Raw genomic sequence first — 25,390 nt, 5'->3', positions numbered from 1 at the left:
GGGGGGGGGGCACCCAGAGTGAAGAAGTGTGAGACTTAGAGCTGTGCAAGGGGCAGCCAAGCATGCCATTCTAGAAAGGGTGGGGGGAACCACACCACGCTTTTACAAACAAGGAGCAAGCCTGCAGAGCAGACCCACCGAAACTACCCAGGTCTGCCCCGGAGGGACTGGCTCTCATTGCAGAGATGTCCCCTCCTTCCCTCCACGTAAAGCTGAGCTCACCCCTCACCTCTCCACAGAGGAGCACGCTGAGCAGGATGCAGCGGTCATGGAGGGGCAGCCGCTGAGCGTGCTCCAGACGGAGGATCGCCGGGCAGGCCAGCAGGGCCTTGCTGACCACACAGGGCATGGGGCCTGTCTGGTGACCCCCACCCCTGCAGGACATTCTTACGGGGCATTTCCCCTTTGGGCACGTGTTCCTTACACCAAGTCAGACTCTGGCTCTACCTCCCCTCCTCTCTCTAACCCTTGGGGCTCTGTCCCTCTAGGGACAGTTCTTCTAGGACCCAGTGGTTCAGACTGTGCTCGCACGTCAACCAGACCCCAAGGAAGGCAGGGTACTCACTAAGGGTAAGTGAAGTGCCCCTCCTGTAGACCCGCCCCAGGCTACCCGAGGACAGCTGCACACGTCAAGAGCACCTACGCCAGAGGGCGTGCTGGCCAGTAGTGGCTCCACTAAAGCCACGGCTCCGCAGGCCCCTCACAACGGGAGGCGTGGAGTTGGGGTCAACCCCGGTGAGCGGCAAGAGGGCTAGTGTATGAGTCAGGTGCAGCCAGTGAGTGATTCTGTCAGTTATGGTGGGGTTTAGAGAAACACACACATGCTACCGCTGCTCTGTCAGTGACAGAGGCACACGTTTCATCCGACGGTTCATGTTACGTGAGCCTTCCCAGTGTCAGACGCTGAGTTTCATAAAACTCAGGAACTAGAGGGATGTGAATGAACTCCCCTGGGTCCCTTCTGAAGGACAGATTCAAGGTGGCACCAGACTGGTCCCAGATGTCCCTGCAGTCTATAGTGTTTGGTAACGCGAGAGATGCAGGCTGGCTGGGGGAGGGGCAGAAGGGATTTTAGGTGATAAATAGGGGGAAAAATCATTAATGGAGCCCAGGTACACCCAGTGAATCGTGGTTTTTCGTTCCTGTTACATCTAGTATGAGTCCATGACAGCCCCTTTCGTCTAGGTTAGTAAGTCAGCTCTTGCTAATTTTGGATGTGGAACCCGACCCATGAACTAGAACATGAATAGGAACTCGTATCGTATCTTGCTGTTCTACCCCCGTTAACCTCGAGCCTGGATTTTGTGTTTACAGTCCCTTTGCTCTGCGGCAGGGGGGCGGAGGGGAGGAGGGCTCTCCCTACATATCCACGTGTGCCTGAACAGCTGTAGGCTTCTTGTTAGAAGGTGAGCGTCTGGCTGTGCCCAGCCTCCCCGACTTGTGTTTTCACCCCACGTCCGCAGTGAGGCTGGTCAGTGCTGCTGTGTGCGGCCGCAGCTTGCTCACTCACTACTGAGTGTCTGGTCTGCCAGTGACTTCATCATAGCCTCGTCCGCTCGGCTCAAAGGGCGCCTGGGCTGCGTTTGGCTGTTATCAGCAGGGCCGCTCTGCTCTTACAGACGTCTTCTGGCACACGTGCAAGAATACAAATGCTAGGGCTTGGGATGCGTGAAAGCCCAAATCGCAAGAGAACACCAAGTTGTTTTCTAAGTAGGGACATCAGTTTACAGTCCCTCCAATTGTGATCAAGAGATGTGGTTAATCCAGTCTCTCCAGGCCTGATCTTGCTGGGTTTCCAGATCCTGCCAGCAACATGCGTGTGAAGTGCGCCCCTTGGGGTCTGGATTTGCGTCTCCTGGATGCTGATACGGTCAAGCATCTTTTCATTGGTATTGACCAAAGGCTCTGGGTCCACGGCTCTGTTCCACTGTTTGGACTTCTTGGAGCCGACACCAGGGGTTTCAACAACACTATCTTTGGTGAGGCTTGCTGTCCTGCAGTGCCCACCTGCTCAGTTTGACCTCAGTGTCACCTGCTCTTGGTCCTTCACATTTCTATAAAAGTTTAAAATCCAGCTTGTCGAGTCCCATCAAAGTACTTGTTGGTACTTCACCTGGCCAAATGTTTGAGGCCCTACATGCCTGAAAATACTCTTAGTAGCTCTCACATTTGAAGGGCAACTGGAGGAGGTATAAAATTCGAGGTTCAGAGTTCAGTTCTTCAAACACTTCCCTGTCATCTTCTGTCCAGCACTGCTGTCCATGGGTGTCAGTCTTGCTCTCGTTTCCATGTAGAATATCTGATCATTTTCTCTGAAAGCTCTCATGGAAAGAAGGATCTCCAGAGAGCCCTAGACACCCCAAGAGCACAATTAACACTGGCGTTTGACTTGACTGGCGTTTCCTCACCAAGCAACTCTCCAGGTTAGGGCCGCACCTTTGAGCTCCTAGGGGAAGCTCATGGAGAGGAGGAGGGTCCCCAAGATTGTAACCTGCCACCATGGGGATCTGGAGTGGACACTAAAGCTAGTCAAATTCTTCCTGTTTTCCCCAAATTCTTACCCCAGGAGGGCTTTGGAACTCTCCTGGTTTTATCCCCTGGACACCACAGAGAGGCAGGCAGTGTCCATCCTTGGGCGATAGCAGGCAAGGGCAGAACTTAAACTTCTTTACTCTGTAACTTACTGTCACGTAGGAGCCACCTACTGCCACCACCCCAGACTGCAGCCATATCCCTGTCCCCCACCCTATCCAAAACAGCCATCTCTCTCTTTTTTCTTTTACTACAGTGGGCATGTCTGTCACAATAAACTCAGGATTCAGGGGGGCTGACTTTACAGGATGAGGCTACAGTGGGCAGTGCCCTGGTAAAAACCCCAAGGCTACAGGAACTGCAGGCTTCAGGCCTCAGCTGCCCAAGAATGGAACAAATTATCAGTCAGGCTCTGCAGCCTGGCGTCCCAGTTACAAAGGGTGGGGACTGCTGGCACAGGATCACAGGTTCTAAATACTCCGACACACTGCCATGTTCTGTAAGGTTGTCATAAAATATCTCTGGACAATTGTTTATGTGTCTAAATTTCATATCCTATTTGACACCCCATTGTCAAAACTTACTATAAAGCAATGGTAATCAGGTCAGTGAGATGCCGGCACAAAGACAGACTTACGATGAATGGAATAGAATTGAGAGTCAAAAAATAAACCCATACATCTGTGGTCAACTGATTTCAACAAGGGGTAAGACCATTCAATGGAGGAAGGAACAGTCTTCAACCAATGGTGCTGGGAACACGGGATATCCACATGCAAAAGAATGAAGTCAGACCCCTACCTCACACCATTCACAAAATTAACTCAAAACAGATCAAATATCTAAACCTAAGAACTAAAACTATAAAACTCTTAGAAAAAGACAGGCATAAATCTTCACGACCTTGGATTTGGCAAAAGATTTGCTATGACGCCAAAGGATGAACAACAAAAGAGAAAAAAATACAAACTGGATTTCCTCAAAATGTAAAGCTTTTTGTGCTTCAAAGGACGCCATCAAGGAGTGAGAAGGCAACCCACAGAATGAGATAAAATATCTACAAATCACATACATAAAGGCATTTGTATCTAAAATATATAAGGAACTTCTATGACTGAATAAAAGGAAAAAAACCCAATTAAGAAATAGGCAAAGGATCTGAACACTTATTTCTCCAAGGAAATGGCCAACAAGCCCATGAAAAAGATGTTCGACACCATCAGCCATCAGGGAAATGCTAATCACGTCAGCGAGATATCACGTCACAGCCACCAGGACGGCTGGAATGAAGAGACGCAATGAGCGCGGGGAGGATGTGTAGAAGCTGCCGGGGATGCAGAGTGGTAAAGCGGCTCTGGGGTAAGAAACAGTCTGGTAGCTCCTCAAAGAATTAAACACAGAGTTATCCCATGACCCAGAAAATCCCACTTCTAGGTATACACCCAAGAGAAACGAAAACAGATGCCCACAGGGGCACTTGTACACAAATGTTCATAATAGCATGATGCACGACTGCCAAAAGATGGAAACAACCAAAACGTCCACCAGCTGAGGAACGGACAAACAAAACGTGGTCTAGCCACGCAAGGGAACGTTATCCAAGCACGTGAAGTACTGACACACGCTACAAGATGAACCTTGAAAACATCATACTAAGTAAAAGGAGCGAGGACCCCATACGATTCCATTCCCATGGAAGTCCAGAACAGGGAAATCTACAGTGACAGAAAGTCCATCAGTGGTTGCTTGGGACTGGAGCGTAGGGGTGGAGGTATGGGGGGGGTGACAGCTAAAGGGTATGGGGTTTCTTTCCAAAATAATAAAAACATTCCAAAAGTGACTACTGTGATGGGTGCACACATCTTTGAATACGCTAAAAACTTAAAATGGGTGAATTATATGGTATCTAAGTTATATCTCAATAAAGTGGTTTTTAAAATGTAATGTGCAGAACAGTGTTTAGGGTATCCCCTTTGTGTAGGAAAGTGGGGAAGGGAAATACGAATATACCTATTTTCTTACATTTAGAAAGAAATAAAACTAATAAAAATGGTTATGTGAGGAAGGAAAGAACAAGGGAGTAAAAGTATGGAGGTGGATACCAGACTTCTCTGAATGTATCCCTATAGTTTAGATTTTAGAACCAAGAAAAAAAATTTTAATGACACACATAAATAGCAACACCTAAGAATTGAAAACAAACTGAAATAAACTCATTTATCATGTTGATGGCATAACCACACAGGACAAAGGTATTTCAAGTGACTTTAAAAATAGCCTTCCAACTATTCATTCCTAGAGGGATACATTCTAATAAGAATTCTTATTACAGGAAGAATTGCAAGAAATTTAAAGTGGCACTCGAAGCTCTCAATGCTAGTAGTAATACTGGTAATATTTTTTTAGAACTGTTACGTGTACATTGTGGGATAACGAAAATAATTATATCAATGTCACCAAGATTTTCGGCGTAAAGAGATACAGTATAAAGTCAAGGGAAGTTAAGGGGCGCCTGGGTGACTAAGTTGAGCATCTGACTTCGGCTCAGGTCATGATCTCAGGGTCCTGGGGTCAGGCCACGCGTCGGGCTCCCCGCTGAGCAGGGAGTCTGCTTGTCCCTTCCCTCCCTGCCCTCCGCCGCTCGTTTTCTCTCTCTCAAATAAATAAAATCTTTTTAAAAATTAAAAATTTTTTAAAAATCAAGAAGTAAAAGCCCTGTGTTTCCCTTAACTACTGATATAAACTCATAATTTCTTTATTTTTATTTTTAAATCTAAGTTCCTAGTTCTGTCTACTGAAAAGGCCTCAAGCACTGACACCCCAGGAGCAGTGCGCACGTTGGCCGCCCAGATTGTGGGCTCTAGATGCCCAATAGAAGGAGCCAGAGGTCTTTGAGAAGTGGCTGATTCCAATCCTGAAGTGGAATATGGGCAAAATGTGCCCAGGACGTACTTGTAGAGCCAGCAAGCTTTTCAAAAACAACTGGGAGTGTCTACAGGGCACAGGAGTCAACCTGGAAGGCTCCCGCAGGCTGAGGATGGGTAATTGGGGCATCAGAAAGACTAATGGCAGCAGCAGACCGACCCCCATCAAATACATAAGAATCCACGAGTTCATGAGGATGCTGAAAGAAAGCACCATGTGCTGGTCCCTAGCGCTGGCCGGGGACCAATGCTTACTGTGCAGGAGTACAAATAAAGGACAGGAATGAAGCATCTATCTGGCCCGGCCTGGATGGACCAAAACTCATCACTGCTGCTGCCGTGACCAGGTGGTGGGCAAGGGAAAACAGGTCTTCATAGAAGACTTTCTGGCTAGAGAGAGAGAAGAGTGACAGGCTGGGTTAGATGCGGCCCTAGTGAGATGATGGATCTGCGACCTAGACTCAAGATCTCCATGGCCGCTCAAGCCGTCAGGTGCAAAGCCTAGAAGAATTTTCTCCTGGATTAATCAGGCTGCCAATACCAAACCCACGATCAGTCCTCACATTACTCAAACTGAAACTGGAGACCTGTCACACCTCCTGGGGGGGGCTGAAGGGTGAAGCAGTCCTGCAAAGACCAGGGGAACCTGGATCCTATCAAGCCGCTTCTCTGATTTTTGGTTTACAGGAAAATGTGGAGATGGGAAATGAGTTAACGCCATAAGAAAGCATTAAGTAAAATCCAGGAGGGGGATTCTACAGGGCAAATGACCTGGTTTCTTTAATAATGCAGAGGGGGGGGAGGTGAAAAGTTACAGAATAAAAGAGAGACACATCAAACTATGGCTGTGTGCCCTTATGAATCCTGACGAGATCAGACCAGCTGGAAATGATGTTTTTAAGATGACCAGGGAAAACCAAACAAGGACTGCAGTTCCTCACGGTCCTAAGGAGCTGCTGTTGCTTTCACAAGAGCATTGTGCTCACATAAAAGTTGGTTAAGTCTGTACGTATTAGACTCCTGCTGTATTTACAGGTGAAATGGTTTCTGTGAACTGCTTTGAAATTCGTTAACAAGAGAAAGAGGGGCACAGAGAAATGGGAATAGATTAAATGAGATTGGCAAAATGTCAATCCTCATTGAAGCTGAGTGACAGCACATGGGACTTTTCATGCTCTACATTCTGCAGGCTTGAAATTTTTCACAATAAGTTTCTTTTAAAAGCCGACAACTCACCTTTAGCTTCCAGGAAAGACAAAAAGACAAGGCAAGTCCCAGAGTACGGTCAGGGGAGAAAGGAGGAAAAGTGAAGCAGATACAGTGAGGAGTAAGAACCAGCCAACAAAGAGAACCCACAAGGGCCCAGGAAGGGGACAGAGGAGGTGGGCAATCTGACGGTCAGCACCCATCCATGAGATTTTGAGAAGGGAGGCGTGGGAAGAGATGTGGAGGGAATGAGCCTTCTGGTACTGGAAATGGTGGGTGTATACAAATCTCACTCTTTTGTGTTTGTCAATTTTTTTAGTTATGAAACTAAACAGCTATCTTGACAAAGCTGAAGGAAAGAAAAGTGGGGTGGAGCGAAGGGAGAAGGCCAGGCCTGCGTCTCCAAAGCAGCACTCTGAGCATCGTGCCTCTGGTGGCCAGCAGTGCAGTGAGGATGCAGGCGCCAGCACGGAGCCCTTCAGAGGGCGGGCTGGGGCTGGGCATGTGGGGACAGGCACTGGGGGACCAGGAGACGCTCCAAGTGGGGCTCTCCTCGGGCGGCAGCAGCAGGGGTTCCTCGGGCGGCACTGGGGCTGGGAGCCTCTCTGGAGGACAGCCAGAGCCCCTCATAATCAAAGCCCCAGGTTGTCTCTTCTGCCACATGCTGGCTCAGCGCTGAGGGCCCCACAGAATCACTCCTCCCTGGAGGTAATGGGGTCAGGGCCAAGCCTACGGAGGCCAACCTTCCTGCCTCTGCTCCCTCGGACCACCTGAAACAGGACCACCCCTAGGGCCCAGCAGTGTGGGGACAGCAGGAGGCAGCCACATGGCAATGCTGACAGGCCTTCTTCTGGGGTCCTGGCAACTAACTGCTCATGGCCTGTTCGCAGACACCCCTGGGAACTGTTCAGAAAACCCCTGTCAGAATGGAGGCACCTGTGTGCCAGGTGTGGACACCCACAGCTGTGATTGCAACCCGGGGTTCAAAGGCAGACGCTGTGAGCTTGGTAAGTCGGGGGCCACTCCCTCCTGGGGGGACCACCAGGGCGCATGCCTCAAGACACTCATCACAGTAGGCTGTGTTGGGCCCAGGGTGGGTTTGCCACAAGGACCTCAAACCTTGAGGTGCCAGGATAGGGGCCCAGCCTCAGTGCCCCAGACTTCCAAGTACCCAGGCAGGGATACTGAGAGGCAGTGAGCCACTGGGCCTCCCATTGCCCCAAAGCGCCAGGCTGAATGGTACTGCCCAGACGAGTGGGGAGTCCGGGCCCCAGAAAGCAAGGGACATGGAGTGCCCCACAGCCAGAGGTGGGTGCAGGGGCTCCTAGGTTCAGGGCCCACACATGGTGGTAAGAGGGAAAAGAGCCACAGGCCTCCCTCCCTAAGAAGAATGTGGGACTGAAGATGGGAGGTAGGGGGACAGAAGCCCCCACACCAGCTGCACCATCCCGAGGCCTGTCAGAGACTACCGCCAGCCCTAAGGGAAACCAGCCTGGGGGCTTCCGGGGCTCAAGCAGCCCCCGCAGTTGCAGGAAGGGCCCCCTCCCGGGATGCAGGAAGAGCGCTTTCTCAGCACGGCGCCCCTGTAAGCCCCTTTTCCTTTGTGCCGGCAGCCTGTAAAAAGGTGCCCCAGCCCTGCACTCGGCTCTTCTCAGAGACAAAGGCCGTGCCAGTCTGGGAAGGAGGCGCCTGTCACCACATGTAAGTTTCTCTCCTGCTTTCACCACAATTCTTGGAAAGTTCCTGACTTCCAGGAAGTGTCTTCACAAAGTCCAGCTCACCCACCCTCACAAGCCCTGAGGAGCTCTAGAGGTCAGGGTTACATGGGGCCTTGCACCCACTCCCTCCACGTGACAAATCAGGAAGCTGAGGCACCGAGCCTGTGCACCAGACACCAGTCTCCTGGCTCCCAGGCCCTGGGGCCTTCCTTTCCCGCACCCTCGAGTGGAAGCTGAGGCACCGAGCCTGTGCACCAGACACCAGTCTCCCGGCTCCCCGGGCCTGGGGCCCTTACATGGGGCCTTGCACCCACTCCCTCCACGTGACAAATCAGGAAGCTGAGGCACCGAGCCTGTGCACCAGACACCAGTCTCCCGGCTCCCAGGCCCTGGGGCCTTCCTTTCCCGCACCCTCGAGTGGAAGCTGAGGCACCGAGCCTGTGCACCAGACACCAGTCTCCCGGCTCCCAGGCCCTGGGGCCTTCCTTTCCCGCACCCTCGAGTGGCATCAGTCCCTCTCCACTGGATGGCAGGGCCATGGGTACATCGATGCCAGGAAATGACATTCCTCTCCTCTCTGCCTCAGAGCTCCCTGGAAAGATCAACAACAGCACAGGAGCACTCGAGTCTCCATCCTGCCATTAAGTCATGACATTCATGCCTCAGTTTCCCCATCTATAAAATGGGCTGTAGAGGGAGAACTTGCCTGGCTCACCTCGCAGGTCCTTTTTTGCTAACACTCTGTGACTCTGTGACTCACGCGTACCATCTATTCAGTCAGCAAATACTTACAAGCACCTCCTGTCCGCCAGGCACGCCTCTAGACACACACATGCCAGTGGCCAGAACCAGCCAAAGCCCTGCCCTCGCGATCCTTCCATTCTAGATGGGGGAGGCAGTACACCAGGAGCAGGAGGAAGTACGTGGTGTTCTAGAAGGGGGTCAGGGCTGGGGAAAAGGAAGAGATGAATAGTGGGCCAGGAGAGCCAGGGCTGGGGACAGGGAGGGGCCAGGTGCAGCACTGAACAGGGAGTCCGGGGAAGCCTCACGGAAACATGACACTGAACAGACATGGAGGGGGAAAGGGATATCTGAGGGAAGAACTTAACAGAAAGTCAAATTATCAGCTGCCAAGGCCCCAGATCAGGAGCATGTCTGCTTGTCAGAGAAGCGGCAAGGAGGCCGGTGGGGCTGGAGGGGAGCGAGGGGGAGCGGTGTCAGGTAGGGCAGGGGGATCCCAGCAGGGCCCTGGAGGCCCTTGGAAGGACTCTGGCATGTGTTCTTTGGAAATGGGGAGCTACTGAGGATGCCGAGCCGAGGAGTGAGCTGTTTGATAACGTGTCTGAAGGTCAGTCTGGAGGGGATGCAGGAAGGCCAGGCAGAAGGCTCGATTTGAGCTTGGACGCGAAGCCAGACTTAACACAGAGCAGGAAACACAGCGTACCCTGATCTGTACTGGCCCTGAGGGTCCCTGCGTACAGACCGTCCGAATTTGGGTTCTGCGGAATGGCAGCCCTAAGCTGCGGTGTCCCCCATTTTCCAACTGCTAGTGACCCACTAGACCGCCAAGTACCTGACGACAAGAGCCCCGGACTGTCAACAGCTCTCCATACTCCACTCTAACCCATACACGTCTGAGCATCACTTTCTTGGATTCGGCACCTAGCTGGGTCTCTGGTTTGTACTGCAGTGTCTACACCACTTACGTGTTACTATAATGACTGATGGGACTGGGTTTAAATCCACCATAATGCTGTGTGCTATGTGTCCTATCTGACCACTTCTCCTTTTTTTCTCTTTTCCGGCCTACTTTGAGATTAATTATTTCTCAGGCTTCTAATTTGCCAGCACTGTTGGTTCACTGGCTCTACTTGTCTGGTTTAACTTTCTAGTGGCTGCTGTGGGATTTACGATATGCACTTGCAACCTCCCACAGTACCTCCTTGCTGCTGCTCTCCGACCTCAGGGTCCCTGCTGTCCTGCAGCGGCGGGCTCCACTTCCCCTGGCACTCCTGGCTATCGTAGCCAGACGCGCCACTTGCACAGTCTGTGACCCACACGGTATGGTATGTTTGCCCCCCAAAGACAATTATCTTCGTAAAAACTGCTGAGTAGAACGTCTTTTGTTCTTCCTTCCATATCTACCATTCCCAGCACCTGGCACTCCTCTACAGACCTGAGACACCGTTGGGCACCACTGGCCTTTGCCTCCAGAACTCACTGTGACATTTCGTCTAGTGCAGGTCTGCCGGTGATGAATCCTCTCTGCTTTGGTCTGTCTGCAAAGGGTTCTATTTCACCTTCATTTTTGGAGGATATATTTGCTGAATATAGAATTCCTGGCTGACAACTGTGTTTTTCCTCGGCACTCAAGAGCTGCCATTCCCTGTCTTCTGACTTGGCATGGCTGTGCTCGTTCTTACCCACGAGTGTGAGCGCCCCCAACCCCGCGGCTGCTCTTATGTCTCCTCTTTACACTGTTTTTGGGAAACTGTGATGTGCTTTGCCATGGTCGTGTGTGTTTTTGCTCACAAGAGTGTGTTAAGCTTCTATCTCTGAGGTCTTGGCTTCAGTCAAATCTGGAAAATTTGAGCCATTAGTTCTTCAGGTATTTTTCCCGTCCGTTTCTCTCCTCTCCTGCAACTCCAGTCACACAGGTGTCAGACTGACGCCGTCCTTCTCTCTACGTCGTTGTGCCTTGATTCCACAGCTGTGCCTTCAAGTTCCATAGTCTGTCCTTGCCACTGTCATAACCTGCCACTAATCCCATTCAGTGAGACCTTCACTTCACACTCTGGGTCTTATCATTTCTAGAAATCCCATTTAGTCCTTTCTTCAATCCTCCATTTCTCTTCTCATTGTTTCTGTTTTCCTTCAGAGCACTGCACATGTGGGAGCAAATCTGTAACGCATGTGTTAAGGGCCTTGTCTGCTGTTCCTGCCTTTGCCCTCACCTCTGGGTGTCTATTCAATTATCGTTTGCTGCTTATGGGTCACATTTTCTCGATGCTTTGTGTGAGCCTTTGAATATCTTACCGTTTTTTGTGGATGCTGGACATTTAAACCTTTTGGTCCTGAATGCTAAGTTTTGTGTGTGTTTCCCAGAACATTTAGCTTGTTCTCAAGGCAGTTAATTTTAGCCTGATCCTTTGGAAGCCCCTTTTAGGGTGGTTTAACCTTTATTCTGGGTTAATTTTGCCCCACTTCTAAGCCATGGTCTTTCTGGAGTTTCTATTTTATGAATGAACTGCGGTAGCTGAGCTGTTCAGCTTCTCAGGAGCTCCCCTTACCCAGCCTCATGGGGTTCTTCCCTATGCATGCACAGCTTCGTCTTCAAGGGGACCCCTGTCCCGGCCTCAGGAGCTCTTCCTCTGCATAGCTCCCTCCTCCCCAGTGCCCCACAGACTCCACCTGCCCCTGCCTCCTCAGCTCAGTGGGACCCCTGCTTGGCTTCCACCCCTCCCCCTCCCCCCGCAATATAATCCAAAAAATGCTTCTGGACCAAATTCTAGGGAGATCACAGAGCTCATCACATTCGTTTCCCTTCTCTCAAGAAACACAGTCTTGCACTGCTTTCTAACATCTGAAAAGGACTGCTTTTCATATTTTGTCTAAGTCTCTGGTTGTTCACACTGGGGGGTTAATTCCAGATCCTGTTACTCCCTGACGGCCAAAACCAGAAGTCTCACCAAAGGCCCTAAATCCCAAGGGCTCTCCCAGACAGCATGAGTTGGAGCTTTGCCCATCAAACTCCCTGGATCTCTCTTTTCAACAGCTCTGACATTTGAGAGCTTTAACAAGAACAAAAACACTTTCCTATTCATTACCATCTACAAATTTGTGAGAGGGGTGGTATGAGTAATTCCCATTCCACACAAAACTGAGGTCTAAGTTCCAGAGACATGCTCAAAGTGGACTAGTTAATCAATGGGAAGCAGGGCTAGAGGTCTAACTGCCCACATCAGACACCTGCACCCCCAGGGCTCTCGAACTTCCCCAAGAACTGCCCGTAGGGCCCAAGAGTGAGCTCGTACTGCCTCAGGTCTTCAGCACCGAGTGGACTGCCAAAGCAGAACATGTCCTTGAAATTTCTTATCTCTTAATATCACTCCTCAAAATGTACCTTAAAATGGATGTATCTTATGTAAAGCATACCTTAGTGAAGTTAATTTTTTTTAATTATATGACTTTTTGTTGGACATTTTAACACATCCCTATGAGGTAACGTTTTATTAAGAAAATAATGGCCTTTCCCTCACCAGCTACACAGTGACCCGTGGGTGCGTGTAGCCTAGCTGCAGCAGCTGGGCACCGTTCTGCTCTAGTCTCCGGCTTTACAGAACTTTCTTGTGATGCAGGTACAAAAGAATCTATAAAGTGCACCAGGACATCTGCTTCAAAGAAAGCTGTGAAAGCACAAGCGTCAAGAACACCCCGAACAACAGGTGCTGACTCAGGGAGGAGGCCCACACTGTGTCCTGCCTGTAGTCCACAGGGTAACCGGGCAAGGGTGGCCCCGGGAACTGAACACTGGGGGGCGCCACAGTCCTGTGGGCCGAGCCAGGTTGTCCTGTTTGTCCAAATGTGTAGTGATCTGAAGGAAACTGTGTGCACATACGTGTACATCTGACGGATCAGTACAGCTGGCCATGGTGGGTGCCAGGAGGTCACATGGGTGTTGGGGGGTCACACGCTGGGTACTGGGGGAGATCACACAGTGGGTGCTGGGAGGGTCACATGGTGGGTGCTGGGGGAGATCACACGGTGGGTGATGGGAGGGTCACATGGTGGGTGCTGGGGGAGATCACACGGTGGGTGATGGGAGGGTCACATGGTGGGTGCTGGGGGGAGATCACACGGTGGGTGCTGGGTGTCACTCCAGTACTAGAATTAGGAAGCATGGATCATTGTTGATAGATGCAAGTATGTAACTGTAAATACAGTAAATCTCTACTTTTTATTCACTCACAGCCAAGTTCTTTCCCCAAAGGGCTCAAGGGAGTCACAGGAATTATTACATAATGTGCTGCATGAATGTGTTAGGTACCTTCCCAGCAGCAGAGCCCTCACCCCAGTCCCTCTGCACAGGCCCATCAGTAGCCACACCCCCTAAGGCTTGCATTACTGTCAGGAAATGCAGTTCAACACCTGCCTGACCAAGCACTGTACCTGTCTCTTCCACTTTCCTTCTTCTACACCCTGCTTTCCCTCCTCATGACTCACAGCCAGCCAAAGGGGCACACACAGACTCAAATGCTAATCTCTGCATCAGTGTCTCACTGACGGTGTTCCCCAAAATGGAATATATATGAGCCAAAGACAGGATACCAGCAGGCAGCCTGGGTTCCAGGTACACCTTCTTTTTCATAAACCACCTTTCTCTATTTCAGGAAACACACTAGCAGTCCAACACTGAAGAAATCTTAGGGTACAGGTACGTTCCCCACCATGGCTGGCAGAGCTGCGGGAAAGCTAGAGGGGCTGTCCCCATGTGGCCTCTGGGAGAGCTGCTGTCTACTTGGGGAGCTCGCTCGTGCCCTCTTTATTACAAACTCCCAGACCATGAGTTTCAGAATTCCCTGAGGGGGTTAAAATGGGAGAGAAAAAAATACAGAAGGACTCGCAATAGAGGTAAATCAGGTGCAGAGGCCTCTCCAGGTGGAAATGAGGCTGTCTGGGGGTGAGAACGAATCCCACTCACCTCAAACAAATGGAAAAACCCCTTTCCCATCAGCAGCAACAGCTGGGGGTGGGGGCAGTGGTGAGCACTCAGGGAGGGGGGGGGGACCAAGAAGGGCTTCTGGAAGGGGTGGAAGCAGGGGAAGAGTGGGGAGGAGAGAATGGTGGGAGGGGCCCGGGATGCCCAGATGTAGGAGTGCAGGGATTCAAGGGAGGGCTTCCCAGACCCTGAGAATGGCAATCTATCAAAAGAAAAAATGGGGTGTGGGGCCTTAATCACGTAACTTTGAGGAAATCCTGAAGACTGGGGCATTCCCAATGGACACAGGAATCCTAAGCATTCAGAATCCTGGAATGAAAGAAACTTTCTACCTCTATTCCTGCTTAATCTGGCATTTCCCAAAGTCTTCTGGCAACTCGACACCATCCACCCCTACTCCCCACCCATAAACTGTCAAGGTCTTCATCACAGTTGGGGAGATACGGGGTTGCACCATGGCGACCCCTCTACAGCTGTACTCAGTCTCACACTGCGCGCAGTTTCTCGTCAGCATGATGTCACCAGGAACGAAGGAGGAATTCGGCCGGCCTAGGGCAGCTCACCCCTCCCACTCCATAAATGAGCCTCCAAGTCCATATTCCTGGTGTTGAGAGGGCAGTGAGGCACTCCAGGGGACAAGCAGCTTCAGGAACAGGCTACACTGTCTTATGGGGCTGAGGAAATGAAGGAGAAATGTTACCCAGAACCTTTACAAACAAGCCAAAGCAAAAGAGTTTCACAGGTGTGGGCTGAGACCACAGGAGGAATGTCGGCACCAGCCAAGCCGGGAAGGCCGAGGCTGGGATCCGCGGGGCGTGGCCTGGGCAGCCATCCCTGGTCAGACTTCTCCAGAAGCCTCTGCGTTCATCTCCTGTCTCCTCAAAGGCATTACTTTCCCCCCCAACCTCATGCTCCCAAGACACACAAACCCAAAACATGCTCCACAGCTCATAAACAACTCACTACTAGGATTAAGAACCCACAAACATAAATTGGATTTGAAATATTTGTATCACGGTAAGTCACCTGAAACAGCATATCTTTTTTTTAAAACCCAGCAAATCCATTTCTATAAAAACAAATCAGAAACCCTCAACTATAAAATTATCAAATACTAGCTTTTAGAATACCCATTCTTGAAACAATGGAGAAAAAACAAATAAACACTGGAATTCGTTTCAACCCAGAGCAACAGGGGACAGCCCAGGTCTTCCGAGGAAGGATAGAAGGGCATCATCAAATGGAAGGGGAGCGGCCTGCAGCTTTCAGTCTAACAGCTGCAATGCGCCCCAAACGTCCCCAGCCCTAGGCCACGTAGTCCATGCTCTCAGCACACCTCCCCCCCCCCGTCCATGGCCACGTTAGAGGCAGGAACACCGGGTCCTCTGGGGGCAGGGACCAAGGGCTGCTAAAAGATACTGAAGCTGCATTTTAAAGAGGAATGGGTGTCATTCTCTTCATGCCCCATTCTCTTTTCTCTTCAAGGGATTCAGGACATTCTTGTTACACTCCATCAACCTCATGAGCTCCTAAAACCCAGGAAGGCAGGGTTTAAAATTGGATTGAAAGGACACCCTGAAAGACCAGGTCCTGGCTCGCATCCGCCCCCTCTGCAACTTCCCTCCTCCGGCCTCTAGAAGTTAGATGGCCAGGCTGGGCAGGCTCCAGCCCACCTCCCTTTCAGGCCGCGCCAGGGAGACCCTCTGGGCCAAATCACCTCCAAGTCCTGCGATGCATGGAACAGCCCGCACTGTAGCCCTGGGTGCTATCTCCTACAGGGACCGTCTGCGCCGTGGCCAGGGAGCAAGCACAGCGTGCTCGTGGGCCCTGGATGAGCGAGGCTGCCAGCCAGCAAGGCTCCTGCAACATCCGGGAACCAGTGCTCAGATTCCAAAGTCGGAGGGCTATTTTCCCCAAGACCTAACAATCAAACTGAGGAGGAACTGCTCTCCAGCTTCCACAGCGAAAAAGGCAGTGCTCGGAAGGGTTGGTGATGAGGCCAGACAGAAAGGGAAGCCAAGTTCTAGGTGCCTCACCCGGCTCTCCGCCGGCAAATTCTTTGTGCTGATATATGGTAGGCTAGCACCCCATCACATGGACCAGTAGATTACGACAGAGAAAATGTTCATTAATACTAAGATGGAGTTTAGGCACTTTTAGTCTTCAACTTTTTCTCAGCAAATATTTTTGCTTTTGTGGACCACCTCGTCCATGTGGCAACTACTCAGCTTGGCACTGGTGGCATGACTGCAGCCACAGATACGTGACCTTAAGGGTAGGGCTGTGTTCCAGGAAAATCGTATTTATAAAACGAGAGGGAAAGTCCCACCGCCATCCTTGGCCAAGCCCTGGTCTATCACATCACCCAGGCCTCAGCCTTATGCAGAGAAAGCCACCCCCCAGATGACAAGTCACGCCACAGCACCAAAGAGCCCCGAGCCTCCCAGAAGCACAACGTGGCAGCCCAGCACATGCAGAGCCTGAACGACACGGAGATGGACAACCAGGGCAGGCCAGACCCGACCCAGCTTAAGATTCCCTTCAGTCCGCGACTCGAGCAGCACGGTTCTAGGCTGTCGGCTAGCGTGGTTTTTCACACATTTCCCTCTTTACCAACAGAACGCGGCACTGCCTTGCCACAGGGCCTTCCCAGCACACTTCCCAACGGCTCTGCCTTCTCCCTGCCAACCCCACCTCGTGTCAGTGGAGCATTTTAGTAGCTGACCCAAACTGGAACTCAACCACCAAGCATCGGCCACTGACTCTGTCCTGAGTCAGCCCTACAGCCACACAGAGGGCTCCTTCTTTTCATCTTTTATAAAAACATTTTTTGAAGAGTTAGAGTATATTTTAGGCTTTTTATTTTTATTAAAATTTTGTGTGCATATGTCTGTGTATTACCCGATTTATTTTCAGAGCAGAGGAGCTGTCACTTCGAGAAGTCTCTACTGTACTCCAGAGCGCCCCTGGCGCCCCAGGCCCACCTGGAGAAGACAGCTGAGCTCAGTCAGGGGCTCCGGCACCGCGCCAGTCCAGAGAAAACCATGTCCGCGCACACATTTTGCGGACTTCTGCAGTGTCACCAGGGCCGGTCACTGCGCATCTATGTAAGCTACAGAATCGCTAGTGTGTGGCAAGAGCAAGTGACATCACTGGAAACGTAGATGAAACTCTCTACTACGGTGTTAGTAACCTCAAGCCCCTCAGCCACGAGGCGAACACTAGTGTGTTCCAGTTTTTAAATTAGAAACACTTGTTTCTATAAGAAACAGTCTACTGAATGCTGAGCTTGGTGCTGTGTTGTCTTATGCTTAACCCCTCCTGATGTTTTACAAATTAGATACCTAGTAAAAAGACTTCCTGATGCAAAGGAATTACAACTCATCCTGGAAACATTCTAAATGAGACACTGCTTTTTTCACACAATTCCTTTGTAAAACTCCGGCGTCTTCCTCAAACGTCCACTCAAACTCCACCCAAAAAAATTAATAACAATGCAATCAAAATTCTCAGGTGCATAAAAATTTATTTCCATATCAAAATGCAAGGAGCAATCATGAGTTGCTAAATTAGCCATTCTAATCATGCAAATTTATAATTCTCCTTAGTCCCCCGACTGGACGCAAGAACCCATCTGAGGTTCCAGGGAAAGTGCCAGTCACTTGGGACGCCACCACATGGGAGACTAAGTGAAAACAGTGGCAGAGTTAAATGCCTTCGTTTTCAATAATTTTGCGCATGGCCAAGAAAACCAGTGGAGACAAAACTTTCCTTCCCATTGCACGTGGGCTGCCACAGAGGCGGATGAGGAGGCCGGCACCAACCCCACCACTCTTTGGCCACCAAACCCCACATCCGGGACTCCTCCAGCTGGCCGCCTACGGCCACGACATCTCACTCCGACGCACAGGGACTCACTGAGCTACTTGTCTTTCTCTCTGCCGTCACGCTCGAACATGAGCCCGGAAGAAAACAAAAGCATCTACACGTCAGTGCTGAGTCCCCACAGTAAACACAGCTCGAATCCACCAGCAGCGTTCCAGCGCACGCAGGAAAGGAACATAAAAACTCAGCTCTTTACTTTCTTTTAAATAAAAGAAATATAAGAAATGTAAGCCTGCTTCCAATCCGGCGTTGCCACGAATCGCTACAGCTGCATTCCGCCAGACCGGGCGCGCTGCTGACACTGCAGGCTCGATTCTGTTTGAGGCCGTCTGCGCACCACGGGATGGTTCACGGCAGCCCAGCCTCCAGCCGCTGCATCCCAAAGGCACTCTCGCCCGGTCCTAACAACCAAAAATGTCCTCAGATGTTGCTGGGTGTTCCCTGGGGGCAAGATCACTCCAGGTCAGAACTGCAGCCCGACAGGATTTTGACACGGTCTCTGCAGTTTTACCTAGTAGCTAAAATGCTGCCAAGACCTGGATTTTGGTCACATCACTAAAATGTTTTCTGTATCATCAACCATGTGCCAGCTCCCCCCAGGGAAGGGATACGCAGGACGTCCTGGGGTGCACCAGTCCTCCCTCACAGAGCCCAGGCCATGGGGGCTGGGCCTCTACCTCAGAGATGACGAACACCAAATTCCAGCCCCTGACGGACTCTAAATTACCCCTCGGGCCCCCCAGGTTCCCCAAGGGGACTCCCAGCACCATGGTGTCCTGGGAGCTCCCTGGATGACACTAGACCCGCCCCGCTCCAAGACCCCATGCAAGGGCTCTTCTCCTCCGGTCCCGGAAGCTGCAGCTATGAGCTGGGTGACGGGCAGGTGACCAGACGGCACCGCCCACGGCCCCCTCCTGCTCTGGCGCACACCAGGACACTGCTCGCTGGCCGCCGGAGACTGCGGACTTGCTGACGGTCTGCGGGCCAGGAGCTGGCGTAAAAGCAAACCTCCCTGGAAGGTCAGAGCCAGGGCCCGCTGCTCACGGAGAGAGAGAAAAGGACCCCGGCACTCGGCTGGCATTAAGGAGCTGTGCCAAACAAAACCGTGACTAAGCACCTTCCTCGACAACGCTGCCCACTGAACACAATGATGAAGCAGTATTTGTGGACTGAAAACACGAGTGTTTTTGTGGAAAACCTGCTACTTGTTTTCATAAAATAAAGTGCTGTGATGAACTAAAACCTCACTGCCTGCTCATAATTTTATCTTTATCATTACAAGGAAATGTAAAATGACTCTCGAACCAGAGGAAGGAACCCCACCCCCCACACAGTCATGGAGTTATCACATATCAACAGAGAGAAAACAAAACCTCATGCTGAGGTCCTGAGTCCCCTGATTTTAACAGCTCAGAGTCTGTCTTCCAAGCAGGAGGGAAGAGGGCCCTCCCCAAGGAGACCTGATAACGGAGCAAACTAACACAGCTCCTATTTAGTCTGACCCCCTCTCAGGTGATTTATAACAATGCTTCATCAGACGACCAGTTTTAGAAGGAAAAATAACCTGAGCAGACCCAAGCGAAGCTCTCAAAAGCTTTGGGAGAATCACAATATTCTTTGGTATCTGTGGGCTCTTCAAGCCAGTCCTTCCGTCACTCCTCCTCCTCTTCCTCCTCCTCCTCCTCCTCCTCCTCGTCCAGACTTAAGCTTTTGTTGTCAGGCATGTGGCTCGCAGACCCCTCTTCCTCCTCCCGAGCAAGGAGCTTCTTAAAAACTTCAAACTCCTCAGCGGAAGAACAGGCTGTCCTGGCCAGAAACTCAGCTTCTGAGACTCTGAGAATGTCCTTAAGTAAAGGATTGGGAACCTGTGTCTGACCCTTCTTATCGGGGGTTTGGTACCGTCCTAGGCGCTCAAGGAACACATGTCTCTGCTTGATCTTGGTTATGGAGTACTGTAGGAAGTCGGTCCGCACCACGTCCGCGTGTTTAACCCCCATCCTAAAATAGGCATACTGGAGACACAGACACAGTTAGGAGTCCTGAGCACAGCAAAACCTGCAACCTGTCCTGCCCAGTCTGTAATCAGCTTGAGCTGTCCAAAAGCACTCACAAAGACCCGCCCAACCAGCAGTGCCAGGACACTATGATGCCCCGCGCTCGTGTGACGGCTGACAGTTTTCAACACATTTTCAAATTCATATTGAGAAAAATTTAGCAGAAAACAAAGGGGTGAGAGGGATAAATTCAGTTGTTTCGCAGAAAAAAAAAAAAAACTGTGAGTATGGAAAGAACAGGCAAAAAATTCAGCAAACATCTAGCAATTTGACCTAAGTTGTCATAATTGTTGCCCAAAAGTTAGGACAACTGTCACAACTATGCTTCCAAAATCAATATGCAGAATAGGTTCTAAAGAAAGGAAGATTATTAGCCCTTGTTAAATTAGCTATTTCAAGGAGAGGCCCCATTTGGACCCCAGGAATGGGACGGGGTCATTCATTGTTAATGGCAGAAAAGTTGCAGGACAAGCTTTCTCTAAAGAAACGAAGGACCAGAGCTAGATGCTCTCTGGCTGGTGTGTGCAAAGAGGACCTAAGCCTTTCACCTCATCCACTCGCCCTTGGGGTGCCTATGGCTTCTCATCCATGGAGCTGACACTCACGACAAAGAATGTGTTGTTACTTCCCGAGTCCCCTACCAGTCATCCTCACCTGGAATTTGTATTCCAGTTCACCAGGGTCCTCCCGAAGAACAAAGGGGCATCTGTGCAAAATCTTGGTCACCTGTTGTACCGTGAAAAGACATTTCTCCTTGAGAACACCAACAATGCTCTCAATGTCCCTCTGATGCATGGTGAAGATTTCAGGGCAACAGAGAAGCACCGTCTTTAATTTCCCTACAGAACATAAAAAAGGGCAAGTACATAATTTCAGGACATTCCAGAAAACCAAGGCGCTTGCCACACCCAAGCCAGCATTTAAAAAATGAAGGGGGCCTCAGCTTCCGAGGCCTGCCCAGGAGCACATGGCAGTGGGAGGGGCCAGAATGACACATCTCCTCACTGACCCCCACCCTGGGATAGAAATGAGGTCTCTTGCCGGCCTCCCAACTGAATGGCATAAACCTCACACTCTAGGCCTCCTCCTCTTGCCCTCTTCATCTAAAGAATTTCCCAGGGGATCTACTGGAACGATCAGACAGTAGGATGAGACAGTAGCTTCCCCCACATGGGGGCTCTGGCTTGATGTTTCCTTCCACAATACAATAGTCATTGAAGCATCCACAACCAACGTTCCTAAGATCTGGGAGCCTGAACCTGATGAAAAGGAGTTCCATAATAATAATTACTAAAAGAATAACGACAAGAATACTCGTGACGCACAGCCACAAACACTGATGTCCTAGTTAGTGGGGTGACCATACCTTTTATCCACATTAGGGCAATACTGAGCAAAAGAGGCCCTATTAACAAACGCATTAGGGTAACTGAGACTACCGAAGGGAAACTGGGGCTTATGGTCTTCCCATGGATAGCTGAGCAAAATTCAGTACCTGGAAACTTAAAATCACTTATTTACACTGGCATTAACAATCTTCCTAGGGGCGCCTGGGTGGCGCAGTCGTTAAGCGTCTGCCTTCGGCTCAGGGCGTGATCCCGGCGTTCTGGGATCGAGCCCCACATCAGGCTCCTCCGCTATGGGCCTGCTTCTTCCTCTCCCACTCCCCCTGCTTGTGTTCCCTCTCTCACTGGCTGTCTCTATCTCTGTCAAATAAATAAATAAAATCTTTAAAAAAAAAAAAATCTTCCTAACCACTGAGCTACTCACTGTCTTGCTAAAATGTGTCTGGAATGACTTTCAGGAGTTTAGACTTTCCCTCTGCAGCAGAAGGCTTTGCTGAGCTTCGCAACATATAATCATAGCCCATGAAGTATTAAGTCTAGCCCTCTAGATTATACTGCCACAGGTAATCTGTCAAGAGAAACGCAGAAGGCTATGTTCTTCCTTATCTCCTGGAGAAGGAGGCCCACAGAGAACCTCTGAAATAGGTCCCCAAACAACAATATCTCCCCCTCAACGATATCTTACCAGTAAGAGTCAAGAATGAAAAAAATAGTGGCCCTCCTGTGGTCAATGTGCATAAGGATCCCTGAGGCCCTCCTGGGCTCCCAGCCCCCTTCTCCTGAAGGCCCGAAGGCCCAGCCGGGGATCCAATGAAATCCTAGGATCCTTGAGGTGTGAATCCTGCTGGGGGAACAGTCACTTCCCCGTTTCCTAGGAGTCTGGGACGATTGCGGGTTCCACTAGAACCCACGTCTTTACAAGGGACTTTGCAGTAAGCCTTTGGTTTTACGTCGTATGGACAACACTTCAAGCTAAGGTAAACGTCAAAGACCGCGTAGGTGCGTAGGTGCGCTAATATTACCACCACACACTGACCTCTATCTGCTGAACGCAAGCACATACCACATGCTGACCACCCACTGTTCCGAACACTAGAGCCCCCACAGTGAACAAACCAGACAAGTCCCCCTTCCTTCCTGCAGTCCGTCTGCAGTGGTCACTGCTTCTCACCTCCAGGCCAAACCACACATTACTCTCAAGAACTTTCCCCAGAAGCCTCCCCTAGCCCACCCCACCTGGGCTACTCGTCTCCCAGCCCCGACTCCTCCGCACTGGACATAAAATCAGGGCCTTCTTGTACCTTCTCCAAGACCAAGCTTTCGCAGGTAACCAGAGCGCCTCCTCACGTGTGTTACAGGCAATTTCAACAACTGAGGACTTTTCTTCAAGGCCACATATACAGGCTCTGGGTTCAAACCCAACAGTATTAATTCTGAAATGATGTCCAGCAACTGTTGAGGGTGCATACTTGGCCACAGACAGAGCAATTCGTTAATGTGGATGTCGCTGAAACCCATGTCCAGGAGGGAACAGACGACCTTCTCTCGCTCTATGAACCCTGGAGCCACAGCAGTCCTCTGCTTCTCAAGGGGGCACGGAATGAGACTTGTCCTGCACTCTGGTTCCCGCACATACTTTCTGGATTCCACATGGGATAAGTTCTCGAGGCCCCCTCCATTGGAGGCTGTGGTCAGTTTACACAACAAAGATGCGGACGTTCTTTTCTGTTCTCCGTGATGGGTCTGCCTAGCAACGTGGGACCAGGTGAGGGGGACCAGGCGATGCCAGCCGAAGACCTATGAGACACAGCACCAAAAGGGGATCAGCTCCTCACCACTCCAACATAAGACACCACAGGATTCTGGAGCCAGGTTATTTCGTGCCTTGGTCCCACATAAGCACAGCAGGCTTTTTCACAACCTGCAAACTCCGATCTGAGCATGAAAAACCTGCAGAGAAGACAGTTCGCAAACAGAGAGCAGAGCATCGCCAAGAGCCAAGCAATTCTCTACCAGCTCTTGCTGCCCTAACGGAGGGGACCGGGCACGAAGGAGCGGGAGAGAACGATTCCAAGGCCAGCCTGTAAAGTGGGTCTGGGTGTGCGCGGGTCCTCTGCCTCTGCCCTCTAAGGCGCGGCGCCTGGGGGGCTGCAAATTGAACTGAAAAAAGATGAGCATGAAGACAGAAGCCAAAGTGTATCCGTATGCATATGACCGCTCACAAAAGGGGTCGCTCCCTAAAAGGTAAAGTCAGGGCCCAACGTGCAGGGAGCGGGGAGGCTTCCGCGGGAGGGGCGTATGTGCGGATGTTGCTTCACGCAGATGCCAGTGCCCTGTCTCTTCGTGGCCGCAGAACCACGCAGGACACAACACCTGGCAGCCGCACTCCCAGAAGCCTGCTTTTTCCTGAGCTCGGGGAATCTGTCCCACGTACAACAGCTGACAGTAACTTCCAGGCCAACCCCGGGGGTGCGAGCCGGTTCCCGCCCGGGAGCCCGGGAGCTCCCGCGAGTCCCGCACACTCCGAGCCTAAATTCATCCCACTAGCAGGACCCGGCTCCGCACGGCCGGTCCGACGCGCACGCCGGGCGCCCGAGCGCGTCACACCCTCCCGCTCCCGCTCCCGCCCCGTCGGCGGCCCGCCGCTCCCTCCCCCGGCCGCCGGGAGGACTCCGCTGGCGAGGAGAAACACCCGGCCCGGGCGCCACCTCACCTGCCGGCCACAGGCCGCCATGGCGCGGAAGCGGCGACAGAAAGCCCGGCGCCGGAAGCGGACCCTCAGCGGTCCGCCGCGCCAACCTTCCCCTGACAAGCGCTTCCGCCCTCGCCGGCCCACACTTCCGCCCTCCCCTCGGCAAGCGCGAGCGCGCGGGAGGCGCGTTCCGCCGCGGCCCTTCCCCGGTGCGGTGGCCGGGGCCGGGGCCGCTTTGCTGTTCCGCCGTCCAGGGCTTTCCGCCGGCGCCTCGCACGCACAGCCCCTTCGCACGCATCCGCGCCGCACGGCCGCCGGCGGCTTGGGTCGTCCCGAGACGAGCGCGGGGAGCGGGGCGCCCTCCCGGCCCCGGCCGCGCCCCCGGGCTCCGGAGTCTGACACCGCGCGTGTACCCGCCACGGGCCCGGCGCCGGAACTGCTCGCGTGGCACAAGCACCGTGTCCAAGAAAGGGTGCTTGTGTTCGTCGTTTTTCGCTCGAATTTTCTTCTTAAAGCGCTCAGCTGTCTGCACCTCAAAATAATGCTCAACAGGAAGCCCGTGGGAGCCCCCCCCCGGCGGGAGTCGGTCATGAGCCCCGCGGGCGAGGGGCAGGGCTCACTCCCCAGCGGACCGCGCCGTCAGCCAGCCGACCGCTGTCTCGGAGCCGCGCGTGGACGAGGGGGACGTTCGCCCGGCACTTCCCGCCTGCAGTCTCCCCGCAGAGAACGCTCTGGAAGCGCCAGACCGCCTGCTGCCACGGGGGCGGGGGTTGATGAGCTGTTCTTGGACGTCCGCCCTGGAGAGCTCGCACCGCGCGTTCTTAGCCCACGGCGCGGCTGTCTGCAAAAGCGTCCTGTAGCTTCTCTCGTGTGACCGGCATCGTGTACTACGGGGCAAGACATTTGGGGGTTTTCACTCCTGAAAAGGGTTCTTAAAATATCAAGAAATTCATTTGAATTCTAAAGACTAAACGTCACTTCTTACTACACGCTTTAAAAAATGTGTCCCTGAAAACCATGTTGATGCAGGAGGACGTGCCCCACCCCCAACGGCAGTCATCTCTGCTGGGGGCAGGGACCCCGCCGCACTGTCTAAGGGAAGGTGATGGCAATACCCACTATCCTCGGGTTGAGAATAAACTCAGCTGCTATCCGGTGTCCTAAGATACTGAAAGACAGCCGCGTGACCCTGAGCATCTTCCTGAGGACTCAGCAGGAGGAGCCTTCAACCTGCAGAAAGTGATGACATGGCGGAAAGGGGGTGGGATGTCTCGGGTTTGTCTCTTCTTGCCATCTTAGCAAAGAATGAAAGGT

At 51.8% G+C, this 25,390-nt stretch overlaps 2 protein-coding genes and 1 long non-coding RNA gene across 3 annotated transcripts in view; 2 read left to right on the top strand and 1 right to left on the bottom strand.

The window, feature by feature from the left end:
* Positions 1 to 19,231, top strand: part of SNED1 (sushi, nidogen and EGF like domains 1) — an 86,841-nt gene extending 67,610 nt beyond the window's left edge. Inside the window, exons 28-32 of the mRNA XM_040636307.1 lie at positions 7,553 to 7,669; positions 8,276 to 8,363; positions 12,739 to 12,825; positions 13,771 to 13,814; positions 17,016 to 19,231. Of these exons, the coding sequence (XP_040492241.1) occupies positions 7,553 to 7,669; positions 8,276 to 8,363; positions 12,739 to 12,825; positions 13,771 to 13,807 (329 nt within the window). The 3' untranslated portion in view covers positions 13,808 to 13,814; positions 17,016 to 19,231. The remainder of the gene's footprint in view (positions 1 to 7,552; positions 7,670 to 8,275; positions 8,364 to 12,738; positions 12,826 to 13,770; positions 13,815 to 17,015) is intronic.
* LOC121104588 lies at positions 39 to 4,375 on the top strand. Its single transcript, XR_005836913.1, has 2 exons — positions 39 to 570; positions 2,789 to 4,375. It is a non-coding gene; the product is annotated as an uncharacterized LOC121104588 (long non-coding RNA).
* On the bottom strand, positions 17,609 to 24,198 carry MTERF4 (mitochondrial transcription termination factor 4). Its single transcript, XM_040638129.1, has 4 exons — positions 24,098 to 24,198; positions 22,686 to 23,181; positions 20,693 to 20,877; positions 17,609 to 19,996 (listed from the first exon to the last, which is right to left on the bottom strand). Exons 1-4 carry the CDS (start codon positions 24,116 to 24,118, stop codon positions 19,637 to 19,639), a joined length of 1,062 nt encoding a protein of 353 aa, XP_040494063.1. The 5' UTR covers positions 24,119 to 24,198; the 3' UTR covers positions 17,609 to 19,636.
* Between the last annotated feature and the right edge of the window lie 1,192 nt (positions 24,199 to 25,390).

The sequence above is a fragment of the Ursus maritimus genome, unplaced genomic scaffold, assembly GCF_017311325.1.
Source record: "Ursus maritimus isolate PB19 unplaced genomic scaffold, ASM1731132v1 scaffold_1, whole genome shotgun sequence".
NCBI lineage: Eukaryota > Metazoa > Chordata > Mammalia > Carnivora > Ursidae > Ursus > Ursus maritimus.
The sequence above is the reverse complement of the archived record's forward strand: the minus strand, read 5'-3'. Positions and strand labels throughout refer to the sequence as shown.

What these genes read in the sequence shown, in the direction of transcription:
- MTERF4 (XM_040638129.1), bottom strand. Translation starts at nt 24,118, where the DNA reads ATGGCGGCCTGTGGCCGGCAG. An exon ending in AAAGCTTGGTCTTGGAGAAG is followed by an intron (nt 20,878 to 22,685) that starts GTACAAGAAGGC and finishes TATGTTCTGTAG; the next exon opens with GGAAATTAAAGACGGTGCTT. An exon ending in AACTGGAATACAAATTCCAG is followed by an intron (nt 19,997 to 20,692) that starts GTGAGGATGACT and finishes CTGTGTCTCCAG; the next exon opens with TATGCCTATTTTAGGATGGG.